Source organism: Coffea arabica, chromosome 10e (genome assembly GCF_036785885.1).
Source record: "Coffea arabica cultivar ET-39 chromosome 10e, Coffea Arabica ET-39 HiFi, whole genome shotgun sequence".
NCBI classification, from domain to species: Eukaryota; Viridiplantae; Streptophyta; class Magnoliopsida; order Gentianales; family Rubiaceae; genus Coffea; species Coffea arabica.
Window position 1 is genome coordinate 48324788 of NC_092328.1, and position 14939 is coordinate 48339726.

The 14939-nt window shown below is 37.4% G+C and overlaps 1 protein-coding gene across 1 annotated transcript; it reads left to right on the forward strand.

The window, feature by feature from the left end:
* Nucleotides 1-917: 917 nt before the first annotated feature.
* Nucleotides 918-9835, forward strand: LOC113711612 (ubiquitin carboxyl-terminal hydrolase 16-like). The gene is made up of 11 exons (XM_072066648.1): nucleotides 918-1925; nucleotides 3613-4978; nucleotides 5066-5154; nucleotides 5359-5444; nucleotides 5566-5728; nucleotides 5832-5949; nucleotides 6050-6207; nucleotides 6979-7063; nucleotides 7620-7832; nucleotides 8671-8732; nucleotides 8815-9835. Exons 1-11 carry the CDS (start codon nucleotides 1489-1491, stop codon nucleotides 9569-9571), a joined length of 3534 nt encoding a protein of 1177 aa, XP_071922749.1. The 5' UTR covers nucleotides 918-1488; the 3' UTR covers nucleotides 9572-9835.
* Nucleotides 9836-14939: the final 5104 nt, after the last annotated feature.

Sequence of the window (14939 nt, forward strand, 5' to 3'; positions counted from 1 at the left end):
AGAAGGTTCTATCGAAATAGCCATACCATTTCAATTCTCGGGGATGTAACTTTAACTTTGAACATTAGTTATGGCTTTATTAGAGTTTTGGACGTAAGAGCAAAGGAAAAATCCACTTGAATTATCTTTAGTCGTTTATTGGCTTTTCATATATGGATGGTGTCAATAAAATTCTCGTTCTCTTATATTTTTGCAATTATAACAGGTGAGAATGATCAAAATCATCTCAAGTTACTATTTGATAGATTTTGGAGTTAGTTATATTATTATCAAAAAGTTAAAATTTAAATGCAAGAGAAAAAATAACAACATCAAACAAACAAATTATACAAAATCGAAATATATGATTAGGCGAAACAATCAAATAAGAACATGTCAAAAGTAATAACAAATATACTTTCTACTTGTAAAATTAGGAATAAGTTTTTTCATATGCTGTCGGTGTATAATTTTTTTTTTTACACTAATAGGTTTAATTATGCTGTACGTGAGTGACATACATCCAATTTTATTTTTTTACACAAATAGGTTCAATTATATTATACTCCACGTGACATATATCCAAAATTAATAGCGTAAAAAAAAGCACTATACTATTATTGTATAAAAAGTTAACTCATAAAATCAAATTAAAAAGCAAAAACTAATTGATTTTGAAGTACACACTACTACTATTTTTTCAATGAGTTGCTTAACCGAAAAAATGTAGCAACAAAATTGCAAAAAAAAAAAAGAAAAAGAAAAAAAATATGGCCGTAAGCGTAACCAGGAAACTGGTTCACACGGACACGGTCGGTCCAGCAGCTCCGGTGAGAATATTTCGTTGAACCAAGTTTTCACGCCTCTCGAGTCGATACTCTGCAAAAAAGAAGGGGAAAAAACAAAAACAAAAACAAAAACAAAAATTCCTTTCCTCCGCTCCAACTCCAACTCCAACCCTCCTCTTACTAACAGTTTTAATTTTCAACCTCTCCACTATTTCTATTATTCCGTTTTAGAAATTCTTCTATCTAACCTTCTCTTCCTCCAATTATAGAAATTCTATTTACTGTAATTTCCTTCTTCTTCTTCTGTCTTAAAGAAAATAAAATCTCAAAACCCATAAATCTCGATCTCAAAAATTTTCGGGTGGGTCAGAATCTTCGTCACTCTTTCTCGGTCTCGCCCTTTTCCCTTTGCATTTCTCTTTCTCTTCTACTCTCCTCACCCAATCTATGCTTGCACCTTCTTTGGTATCCGTACCCAATTTTGGTAAATTTTTTTTTTACGCGGCGGTTCTCGAAGATATCGCTGTCCATATTCAGCTCACCGGGTGATGACGCGATTTTGATTTGTTGTTGTACAAGTGAAATAATCCTGATTTAATAATAATTTCTGCTCAATTGCAACTGGGACTGGATGAGTGTGAAAGATTTAGGGTCTTCTGGATGTAAAGTTTTTGGTTTTGTTGCTGCTTTTTTCAATTTTAAGTTTTTTTTTTGGGTTTAAATGCTCCTGGGAGGGGATCTAGGGTTTTTAGCTAGAGTAGTAGTGGCGTCTTTGGTGGTGATTTTTGTTCCGGTTGTGGGTTTTGTTGTCCGCCTGAAATGGCGGAGGTCGGTGGCCAGGAGGGAGGAGATCAAGCGCCTTTTGGTTCTGGTTTCAGAGGAGACTTCAAGGGCTGAGCTTGAGGCTGACGGGGACTTTGGCTATGGCTATGATGATGGGCATAATGGTTATGGCTACAGCAGCTCGTTGGCGGAAGTAGCTGCAGAAGAGCCCGTGCCGGAATCTGTGGCAGAAGTGGAGGGACCGGTGGAGGTTAATGTTGGGGCACAACCTCCTGCGGCAGCTGTTCAGGCGCCGCGGCGATTGCCGTACCAGTGTGAGGTGTGCAGTTCTCCGACCACCACACGGTGCGCGCGGTGTAAAGCAGTTCGTTACTGGTATGATGATTACAAAAACCCCAAATGCTCTACGCGAAAGTTTTGTTCTTTTTTATTTTCCCCCTTCAATTGTGAGCTGATTTTGACTAAATGGACTGAAGCATTTTGTGTTTTCCTTTTTGTTTTAGTAATTGGTCTAAATTTGTGGGAGAATTTTGCCAAATCGATCTAGCATTATTTGATCTTTCCTGTGGAGGTGTTAATTGTGAGTTAGGGGGAATGATTGGCAGGAAATGATATCTTTTTTCATGTTTTAGTCGACAAAGCAGAATGTAGTTTTTGGGAAATGGAGGATTAGATGTCATTATTTGTTCAGTAAGTGGTATGACTGTAGAAATTGGTTTAGCACCCTTAGAAAGTCTGCATATTGTCTGAATTGCAATTTGTGCGCTGTAGATTGTGTTTCTGATCAACTTAGTTTGTCGTTTAGAAGCATTAATTTCAATGGTTGTTGGGGATGGTGTTCTTTGCGCTTTGTAGCAATTGAGTGATGTATTCATGATTGACAGTTTCACAATTCTGTTTGTTGAGTAATAATTCTTGGGTTTTAAAGGAATTGACATATTTGCTTGGGTAGAACGAATATTATTTTGAGTTTAGTTGTTAGATGTTGGTGTCACATGCAGATCTTTTTGAACTGAAAAATTGCACTACCGCACCAAATAGGGCCCTGCTGGCCTGATATCTTAGCTGCATGTAACACATCATGGCAGTCCTCATCATCTTTTTTTTTTTGCCTTTGATGCTCACAAAGACTGCATCAAGCAAAATATTGTTCCATATCTCATGGAGATTCACTAGCATCTGCATCAAACTATTCTGCATCTGATAATGAGAGCTACCTTTTCCACACCCTTGTGGGTCTAATTGCAGACTCCATTAAATTATTTTACATTAGGGAAGTTATCCATGATTGAAGTATGAAATGCAGGTTGTGGGACATTTTAACCGGTTCAGTAGGTCAGTTATTCATGACAATCAGAAGGTGCATTTTTGGGCAAAAATTCCTTCCATACATGAAGCAGCTGCTTCCAATTTTTTACACATTACCATTGAAGCATGCTTTGTTTCGGAACATTTACTTTTCTGGAAGCAATATTATACATTAGTAAACCATTGTGTGACACATCGCATTCTTCTTGGATCAACTGACAATTTGTGGCTGCTATATTTGCTGCTTTGACAGTAATTTTTCTTCCTGAAACCAGTGAGGTTGCATATTGCGTATTTGGGCTTTGGACTTATTGCTTCATGAAAAGAATTGAATCACACTGTTGCCATGTAGAGTCATATAATTGCCACTCAAAAATGGAAGATTCTCAAGGATGGCCTCATCTGGTACCTACGTCCACTTTTGAATTTGAATGCTTTCATCATCTTGAAGGAAAATCTGTCTGAAATTGAGACGGACCTTGGTTTAGTGGGTAGGACTAAATCATTGACTTGGCAACTTTCTTCTGGACGTCGATTCACCTCACAACACATGCAGGTTGATTGGTGGCATGGCATCAGGATCCTTGATTGTTAACTGAAGCCGCTAAAATAAATTAACAAGCATACTAGAAATTAAATATATGCTTGGGGATTTAAAAAACATTCTGGAGATGCCTAGTGTGTCGATGGTTCTTTATTATATGACAGTTTTGCATATTTAGCATTGATTCAGATCTATTTTTGCATATTGCAGCTCTGGTAAATGTCAAATTATTCACTGGAGACAAGGTCACAAGGATGAATGTCAGCCATTTACATTTGATGACCAAAGCCATAAAATGGGTAGCACTTCTCCTGTGAAGCTGAAGGCAAAACGGAACGAAATTCACAAGAATAGTTTTGAGACAGGAGTGAGATATCCTGCTAAGGCAGATGAAACATCTTCTGGAGAAGCTTCTGATTCCAGTCTTTCAAATTCATCAGATTGGGCAGAGAACGAAGTGGACATTTCTACTGATGAGAAAGAAAGAATTTCAAAATCGAAGTTGATTGCTCCAATGATAAGTGAAGTCTCTAGATTGACTTCAAGTGGATCCTCAATTGATGCATCTGCTAGTGCTTTGCATAATCAACGTACATCTCATGGTCATCAGCCTGTTCATTTCCCTGTTAAGACTGACGGTGATCATGCTAATGTGGGTCGAACTAAGCCTTCCCCAGAGCACTCCAATTTAGTCGCTTCTGGGGTTAATTCTGAGCCCATTTCTGTTGATGTGGATACTCTTTGTGGATCGTCAACATCATCAGCTTCAAGTGTTGATGGCTGCAGTGAATCTTCTTTCTCTGAGCCATCTACATCATCATCTGGCTTCTGGGATGGACCAATCAACCTTACTAGGTCTAGAATTGATGCTGTTGATGATACATCTCATTCTTGTGATGCTGCAGCACATGTTGACCTCTCAAGTTCGCAATTTTCTTCACCTTGTTCCTTTGAATCGCCGAGAAGTGTTCTTCCTCAGAAAGATATGACTGGGTTTTGTGATGAGAAAGCATTATCAGATGATCCTCATACTTCTCTGAGTGAAGAGAAGAAGCCAACAAATGGATCTTCATCACCAGTAAAACTGAATAAAGATGATTTGGCGTCATCAGCACTATGTTTGGAGAGACCTGAGCATGTTGATTTTCGTGATTTTAGTACAAGAAAAGTATTGAAGTCGAGAGAACCAGGAGACCATGCCATGAGTAAAGATGTCAAGGCTGGTAGTTTACCTTCCTTGAATTCTGAGAAGGAAAATTGTAAGGTTGCTGGCCAAAGCAGTATCCCCCAGGAATCAAAATCTGTGGAAGTAAAATCTTTTTCATCTAAAGCTTCTACTGAGCACTTGTCTCCAAACTACGGAACATATACAGTTCAAAATGTGAAATCTGTAAAAGCTGATAGTGCTCATGAGCTGCCTGCATGTGCTTCAAGTTGTTTTGATCATTCAGAGAATGCTCGGAATAGCTCGAAACCTTCAGTGTGGAAAGTTGTTGACCAAATCCGAGCTTCTAAACTAACGCGGCTCGCTCCTTTAGGTGGCATGGGCGAGAATGTTGGAAAATATTATAACAAGGTATCATCTCTTGCAGCAGATATTCCTGTCATACATTGTCTAGACTATGGCTCTAAAAGATAGAACTGACTACAAGTTTATATACAGGGTCTTTTTCCATACGATCTGTTTGTGAAGCTTTACAACTGGAACAAGGTTGAACTACTTCCTTGTGGACTCTTGAATTGTGGGAACAGGTAGGATGCAATGGACTCACCGTATACTAGATCTGCCAGAGTGTGTATGGTAGACGTATTATTTTAATTCACGTCTTTCGCATTAGTAAAATGCTTAAAATGCATGCTTTTTATTTGGAAGCAGTTTCTTTTCACAAAGAAATAGATATTGTTAAACTCAACAATTCTGATAACTATCTAATTTCTTTTGGACTTTTCCTGCAGCTGCTATGCTAATGTTGTCCTGCAATGCCTGGCTTTCACCCCTCCTCTAACAGCTTATTTTCTGCAAGGACTACATTCCAGAGCATGTATGCCCTCTTGTTTAAGTTTTTATTAATTTACAATTACCTTACAGTTTGGAATGTTAGAATTCATTCTTTTTCTTGATTTTGTTTATGTACATAACTGAATTCTTGGTCATGTCTCCAGGCAAAAAAAGAGGCTGGTGCTTCACTTGTGAGTTTGAGAGTCTTGTTCTTAAGGCAAAGGATGGAAATTCTCCCATCTCTCCTAGCCGTATCATATCCCAATTGCAAAACATAGGGAGCAATCTTGGGAATGGAAGAGAAGAAGATGCACACGAATTTCTCAGGTAAGCTGGCTTTTCGATTCCTGGAATGTGTTTGGAGTCAGCTTCACCTTTCTGACTTTGAATAGAAAACACTCTGCTGTGGGCTAATTATTGTACGTCATAGGTGTGCCATCGATACGATGCAATCTGGTTGTTTGAACGAAGCTGGAATAAGTGCTTCAGGTACTTTGGAAGAAACAACCCTCTTGGGGCTTACTTTTGGGGGCTACCTCAGATCCAAGGTAATCCGTGGTCTTTTGGGAATGATAGGATTGAGAAATTTCTTCTTTGTTAAAGATCAAAAACCAATTTTGAGCTGGGAAATTGATTCTATAATTCCAGATCGAGTGCATGAGATGTGGAGGCAAATCTGAACGGCAGGAAAAAATGATGGATCTTACTGTTGAGATAGGAGGAGACATAGGAACCTTGGAAGAAGCTTTGCGACAGTTCACTCATACAGAGACATTAGATGGAGAAAACAAGTACCACTGCAGCAGGTTAGTCGGCAGATTTCGGTTTTAACTCAACTTTTTAGCAGAGAATGATAACAGATGTTTCTTTTACATCATCTTTTGTCAACTAGATTAATAATTATTTGAGTGAGATTGTCTTGAAAAATCTGAGAATAAGATTTATGTCCTTTTATGCACAGTGATATTCTAATCCACCTGGCTTTTTCGAAATTCTTTACATCTTGTTGGATTTACATACTACTGAGCTGCTGTAGTCCAAGATCCTTGGTGGATCATCTAACCCCTCCTTATCTATATTCCATAGTTTTAACTGCATCCTGTTTCCTGTCTGTAGTCATGATCCTTCTGTGTCAAAGATTGCATGCAAATTGTCATCGTGAATTTCAAAAACTTCTATAATCCTGTTCATTCCGCCTATTATAATTTATAACACTAAGAGCTGTTGCTTCAATTTAGAAAAGTTGAACGTCTTAAACTTGTCATTTGGGAATACTGCTTTAACTGCATCCTGTTTCCAGCCTGAAATCATGATCCTTCTGTATCAAAGTTGCATGCAAATTGTACTCACGAATTTCAAAAACTTCTATTAACACTAAGTGCTGTTGCCTCAATTTAGAGAAGTTGAACATGTCTTAAACTTGTCATTCGGGAATGTTGAACATGTCATAAACATGTCTATTGTCTATTCCTATGTTCAATCATATTGATATGCGAATTGCTAAGTTTTAGTTCTTGTAATATTAAATGTTGGATACTAAATTACACGCCGGACTGAAGGTCTCTTATTTTAATCAGATGCAAATCCTATGAGAAAGCCAAAAAGAAGCTCAGAGTGCTTGAGGCTCCTAACATTTTGACTATTGCATTGAAAAGATTTCAGGTATTTTGTTAGGAACTTTGATTATTATTTACAATAAAAATAAAAAAAGGGTAAAAAACAAAAAAGCCCCTTGTGGTAAGTCTAATACACAGAAAAGCCCCCTATGGTTTCAAAATATACAACACGATACCTCATACTTTGAACTAAATTGTAAAGGTGACGGAATCCGTTAAATTTAACGGAAATGACTTATTGGAACCTAAAAAAAATTTTTTATACTTAATTTTTATCAAATATACCTATTCTACCCCTTAACCCTCAATTCTCTCTATTTAGAGAATAAAACAAATGATTTTTTTGAGCTGTCTTTTGCTTAATTATATCAGGGTATTTTGGTCATTTTGTCCATTTCCGTTAACTTTAACGGATTCCGTCACCTTTACAATTTGGTTCAAAGCATGAGGGGTCGTGTTGTATATTTTGAAACCATGGGGGGCTTTTCTGTGTATTAGGTTTACCACAGGGGGTTTTTTTGTTTTTTACCCATAAAAAAAAGGGCCAGGATTATCTCTGGTGTTTTCCTTTTCATAATGGTATGTGATGACATGTTATGCAGTCAGGTAAATTTGGGAAGCTCAATAAGACAATAAGGTTCCCTGAGATTCTCGATCTGGCTCCTTACATGAGTGGGACGAGTGACAAGTCCCCCATATATCGCCTTTATGGGGTCATTGTTCACTTGGATATCATGAATGCTGCATTTTCCGGTCACTATGTTTGTTATGTAAAAAACACTCAGAACAAGTGGTTCAAAATCGACGACAGCATGGTATGTTTTCAACCTTGAAATCTGTTAAGTTTGTATTCATTGTGGTCGTTCTCTTGAATCTCTTCAAACCACCCCGCACCCCCCCAAAAAAAAAAAAAAAAAAAAAAAAAAATATATATATATATATATATATATATATATATATAGTGGGTGGTAATTTATTGAGTGTTACAGTATAACATTTTATCCTTGTAGAGAACCTGTTTTATTGTTTATTCAGACTTGGGGTTCCAACAATCATCATCGTGGGTCTCTATGGCCTCGTGTCTTGTTATTGTCTAACTAATGAATCTCATATGCGTGGTTTCATATTTGGGTTTTGAAGTCAAACTGTAGGAACTGCTTTGATTCTTTGTTTAATTTTGTTTTTTCTTGTGGCTTTGCTTGGTTAGTTACATGTTAGGTAACCTAGTTGAATAATATGAAGCTTGTTCTATTCATCTGTGATGGCAATCTTCGATGTGTTTTCTCAAGAGTTTGTGCCGATGTAAAACATCATTGATAGTAGGATGTAGGAAGTAGTCAGGCAATTAGATTTAAATCTTAGAAGCTTATGTTCGGTCAGATAGGTGTATGTAGGAGTGTGTGCTTTACCAAAGTTTGAGCAAATCTCTTGCTATCTGCATGCTGAGTCACATTATGTGCATCTCTGCAAAATTTGTTTGAAGCGTCTACTCTCTTTTTTTTTTCAAAAATTAAAATGAGTGATAAAGAATTAAACCCACATATTTCTATGATCTCATGTTACTGCAATTGAAGTATGTTTTGGCATCTGATATTTTTAGCATGTGTAAGCTCCTAGTTTTCAAAGTTGATGTCAAGATTGTCATGTTGGTAGGTAAACGCTGTGGAACTCGAGAGGGTCTTGACAAAGGGGGCATACATGCTTCTTTATGCTAGGTAGAACATTCTGGATCTCCATTTTCAACTACGATTCCAGAATTGTTTCGAGATATTTTCTTACTGTATAAACCTCTTTTAGGTGCTCACCACGAGCTCCAAGATTAATAAGGAGCACATTGGTTCCTCGTGATCCAAGGAAATCAAGGCATCCAGATTCTAAGCCAAGATATCATCGTGCCAGGGGTCCATGGGACATTCATGCGGATGATTCGTCAAGTAATGAGACCAATGATGAACGCGCTTGTCCAAATTATTCGAGTTTCCAGCCATTCCGTACAATTTGGGAAGAGGACTCTTCAAGTGATAAATCATCCTCTTTCTTCTCAGAAGTAAATTCTTGCAGTACGGACAGCAGTACCAGGGATTCAATGTGTTCAGACGACCTTTTTGACCAGATGATAGGAATAGGAGATATGGGGGTGTATTATGGTGGCAGTTCTTGGAGGAATGCCTCTGATTCTGAGTCTTCATCTTCCTCGTCATCTCCATCCTCCTTGTACTCAAGGCATCCACTGCGCGACTTGGAAGCTTATGCTTCTAAATATCCCGAGGAGACTGATGAATGCATTGATACTGCAGTACCAACTGTTGACGATAGGCCAAGGCTTCCTGGCCGCACTGAAGTTGAGGTCACAGGAAGCAGGGGAAGCACGCTGTGTCCCGACTCAGGCAAGGGAAGCACTCCCTTTTTGTGTCCTGACTCGACTAAACGGTGTAGAAAGTTAGGTAGCAGTAGTTGTAGGGAAACCGGCTCCAGTAAATTAGGATGGATTAACTTTGAGAACTGGAAATCTAGTGTAACTTTTAGACGACCTACGAGGGAAAGATCAGATTGAATATCTGGTCGAGCGGAAATAAAGAGGGTCGGAGGCTGGGGTTAGGGAGTGGCTGTATGTAGTAGTATCATACTCTCCGGTTGGCTGCGTTCAAGAAAGAGCCATCATTTTGTCGCTCTCTTCCCCTTTATATAATATATGTATTTTTGCGGTCAAAAGTCCATCATTAGTGTGTAGAGTGTAATGGCAAAGAGCATTCTCCTGTGCGAGGATCCCTAGTTTTGGCAGAATGGTTTCTGCAATAAAAGGGAAAAGTATTGTCCATTAGATGTTTCATCGTTGCTTTCTGCTTGTTGCTAACTGGGAAAGTCGTCATGCTATTGCAGTGAAATGAATAATGATAAATCACTCTGCAGCTAAGAAGGGTCTTTGGGCAACTACTGATTTTGACCTCCTCCTTTACTTTACAATTTGGCTGGTGGTGGGAGCTCAGGCAACCCTGGCGTCGCGCAGGTAAAATAAATATAAACAAGCAAAGCGATCAAATGAAGTCAAAAGCCTCAAAGGTGGAAAGCAGGGGGCAGAGTATTGTATTTAATTGTTTAATTGGGTTGGTCAAAGGCAAAGGTAATTGAGGAGAGATAGATGGGGAAAAGGACAAATCACGTGAGGATATGGTCCAGATGAAGACAAATCCAATTCCCATCCAACAACAACAACAACGCAAGAAGACCCATCGACTCTCCCTAACAACAACTAAGCTGCCACCGATGGAATGGGCCGACAGAGACAACTAATCCATCCCTTCACATGCCCCTTCCCCATCCTTCTCTTTCGTTATCATCCTCCTCCTCCTCCTCCTTCCTTCATTTCATCTCAACGTATATGCATCATTTATGTAACTTCAATAATCGCCATTTTTCTTTCTTCCAGAAAAAACAGATTGACATCGAAGCTCAAGGGATGCCCTGCATGCCACGCGTCCTTTTCATTTACTCGCTTACTTTGGCCCTATGTAGCCTTTTTTCTTCTTTCTCCCCTCCTCCAACCCTCATCTAGGCACCACCACCACCCACCCCCTCCCCCCCACCCAACACAAAAAAACTCCAAAAGAGAGATAAAATTTGTGAGGATGGCACAAACACAATTTGGACGCGTGTACGAGTAAAAAGAACAAGAGTTTTCTAATTCACTGAGAGGCTAATGCGGTTGGTTGCAGAGTCCAAATAATAATAATAATAATAAATTTAAGGAGTGTGTTTGGATACGTGATTATTTGAAATGTTAGTGCGAATAGTTACTATAGTACTCTTGGTAACTTGATGCATACGAGAAAAAAAAAAGACTGAGACGATTGAAAAGATAAAATTGTGTGTTAAAAAATGTATTTGCGATTCAAGTTAATAATTTACATTTTTTTTTGTAAATAATGCATATCCACGTCAGGGAGGGTTAAGCTGGTGGTAGGGCTGCAAACGAGCCGAGTCGAGTCTGAGTTTTGGCCTAATCTAGCCGAACTTGACTTAATTTTATCGAACTCGAGCTCGACTAACTGACCATTTTGAAGCTCAAGCTCAAGCTCAAGTTCGAGTTCGAACTCGAAAAAATAAAAATAATTATTTTATTTTTTTTAAAAAAATAAATAATATAATATTTTTTCTTAATAAATAATCAAATATTAAGGATATTTATGTAATTCTACTATTAAAATAAAAAATAAAAAAATATATACACTCGAGCTCGCGGGCTAACGAGTTTAATATTTTGAACTCGAATTCGAGTTCGACTTTGATTCGATCAGCTCGAACTCGACTCGCGAGCTGCTCGATTCATTTGCACCACTAGCTGGTGGACTAGATGAGAATAGTTGTGAGTTACTATAGAATTATTTTTTTAAGACATTTTTTTTGTGTGTTCAAATTGGATGCTAATAACAATTTAAAGACATTGGCGCGGTAAACTTGGGAGTCCAGCCGCGCGTAGTTAAGTTAAATTCAAAGTGATTAGTACCATTAATTAATTGGTGATACTGTATAAAGTGATAATTAAGAGGAGAAAGGTGCAGAAAGATACGTGGAATCCATACACAAGGTTGGAATTATTCGGGGGGTCATTGCTCATTTTGTTGTCTTAATCAACCCCATCACATGGGTTTTAGTACTTTAAATCTAAGATTAATCTTTGCCAGAGCGGCGACTAATTAGGTGTTAGCAGAAGTCAGAGATAAGAGGTGGACTGGACCTCTGACTAGACTGGAAGGAAAGAAGGGTGCGATTGCATTTGATTGATTACAAACTTTAGTGGCATACAACGTACCAAATACTCCTCACCTCAAATCATCAATCAAACCCACGGTTTTTGCAACTTGCAACTTGCAACCTGCATAATGGATTGTCTTCAACAATTCATTCTCCATTTTTTTTTCTTTTTTATTATTTAGAGAGTAGTAGACAAAGAAAAGAAACACCCCCATCTCCCAGGTCCCCAGCCCCAGTCCCCACCCTCTTAATGATCAGCATTGCATTACCAAACACACACCCCCCCCTCCTCCCAAAAACAAAAAAAAAAAAAACCAAAAGAAAAGGGATAATTTTAGAAACCCCCCTAAAGTTTGAAAAATTACATCTACTTCCCTTGATTTGATAGTTTTGACTTGGTCAAATTTTTAAATGAATACCCAAAAATGCTCTTGTGTAATGAGTTTTAATTTACTTTCCTATATAATTACAAGATTATCTAGTATAATTATAAGAAAAGGTGTCAAATTTTTCATTTCCATACCTACTATTTGATAAACAACTATAATAATAATTTTATCACTATGATATAATACTTTTGATGGTATTTTATTATGGATTTAAATTTATAAGATAGAAAATAAAATGTTGAAATAATTCATTTAAAATTTATGAATTATTCGAGTAGTGGAATTATGATAATTTAGTAGTAGTTTTGGGCCATTTTCTTTTGATTTATTGTTAATTTTAATACTCAAAAATAGAAAATAAAGATCAACAAAAACATTGAATTGCATATAAAGTTAATTTATCAAAGAAATCACTAGTTCGACATTTGGTTACAATAGAAACTAGAGGTAATAGTAGTAATTCTATAGTTTTATTGGCAAAAAAAAAAAAAGAATAAGAAGGAAAAAGAATAAAAAATAATTTTAAAAGTCATTCTAAGTATAAACATATCAAACAAAAGATTTTCATTAAAATATTTAAGGGTATTATTGTCATTTGAAATGATAAGGGAGGTCTGCATAAATTTTAAAATCTCGAGGGAGCTAAATAAAATTGTTAAAAATCTAAAGGGAGATTTATGGAATTATCCCAAAAGAGAGAGAGAGAGAGAGAGAGAAGAAGAAGAAGAAGGAAGAGCACTTTAATGAGATTCAAAGCTAAGAGCCAAGTGCATGGAAGTCAAGAACTGATCGATCCACCCACCCCCTAAAATTTGTAGGTAGAAACTCCTTGGCGGGTCAAGGATTCCAATCTAGTCACACTATATTTTGTTAGTCAAATTGAGACTAATTAAAGCTTGGCACGACATCAAAGCTCGTCGTTAAGATAAAGTAGTTGCAATTTTTGAAATAACAAAATAATAATATGCTTCTTTTTTTGTTCGCATCCTTTGTCTTCTGGCATGGCAAAAGTGCAATTGATCAGTAATGAGCTTGAAAGAGCCCTGCTGGTCCACCGAAACAAGAAAAAGAGTAACTTCAAGGACCAGCCGCCGCAATATGACTTGCGGCTATTTTTGTTCAAGTGTTGGATGAATCAACTCGTTACTATACTTGTCAGTTATCAGTAAGAAAGAAAGGGATTCAGGATATACAGCGGTAGACTGTAGATGTTATGAAGATGAAAGAGATCCGCCGCAACGGCAAGTTCCAGACCAAGCGGGAAGCTCTGTCCGCCAAAACACCAGCACATCCAGGCAAACATCAAAGTGCCGCGTACTAATGCCCACCCACACATTCTTCCTTCAGAATATTTTTATTATTTGAAAACAAAAGTTGGATGGTACTTATATAATATGTCATTCTCGAACTTCAATCTATTTTTAAGATATATTTATTTTAAGGATTAATCTTTCCTACACAGACAGACAGTGTATACACTGTCAGCATTGGATGAATAATAATAACGAAAAATTTGAATTTCAAATTCAACTTTTACACACATGTCATGAATCAAACGGTGACAGTGTATGAACTGTCAGTCAGTGTATATAACATTTACTCGTATTTTGATTCATCACAAGAGATTCGAATTTGGATTTACTTTTTGAAATCCACAAGGATCTGAATCTAGTCTAGTTCTGTGTCTTTAACTAATAAATTTGATGGGTCCGGGTCTGAATTAAAGGAATTCAACTCAAATTTTATACATTGACATACCTATCTTCAATCATCCATTTCAGATAAATTAATAGATATAAAGGCCAAAAAAAAAAAAAAATTGCTACTGTAACTCAATGAGATTTCTCTCCGGCTTTTAACAGAAAAGTAGTGAAGGAGTGGTGTGTATTTCTGCCTTTCGGCGAACAGTGTAGAAAAGGCTTCCCTGTGAACAAGCCGTGCATTATGGAACTTGCGCTGCGGATTTTTAGCTTCGCTTCACTTTCTTATTGACAACATATCAGATCAGTAGATCCTTTGCCAATCATTACGTATCGAGGAAGATTACGTCTTCTTTTCCCTATTTGGTTCATACTGCTAATTCTTTTCACTTGCGCTTGTCTGTACCCTTCCTATTTTGGCATATAGCTACTCCACATAACCAACTCTGTATTTTATTGATTTCGTATTAACTACTCCATTAAAAAATGATCACTTCGCAAAAAAGGGAGGTTAGAACTCTAAAGAATATAAACCAATCAAAGTTCAGATGTCTCGTGTTTAGAAGAAATGATTGCTAGCATTACTGAAAATCCCTGCTAATAATTGATGAAGTCAAGGATGAACAATTTTCTCCCACCTACTACCAAAACAATTAATTGCGAAGATAGAATCGTAAGATGAACAAGACATTTAAATGTGGAGGCTGAATTTGTTTTTGTCATATATCAACCACGGCAAAAGAAAAAAAGGGGGTCGAGTCCAACTAGATTCTTAAGATTAATACGGACTAAATCACCATCGAATGATCCAAATAAATGCTTCTCTGAATATTCACTGAATTTTAGAAAAAGCCATATATTACTAGCAATTGATAGGAATAAGATTCGAACCTTAGCCGTTGCATCCCATAAAAGCCTGCCAACAAACCAACGCCCCCCGGAGGTTGAATCACTAATCCCATTATGCCTATAAATCACCCTCCTTTCAGTTCCATCTATTTTTTTTATTCTGCAGATACACGCGTGACCAGGGGTGTAAACGAATCGAGCCGCTTGCAAACGGCTCGATTCAAAGTCGAAC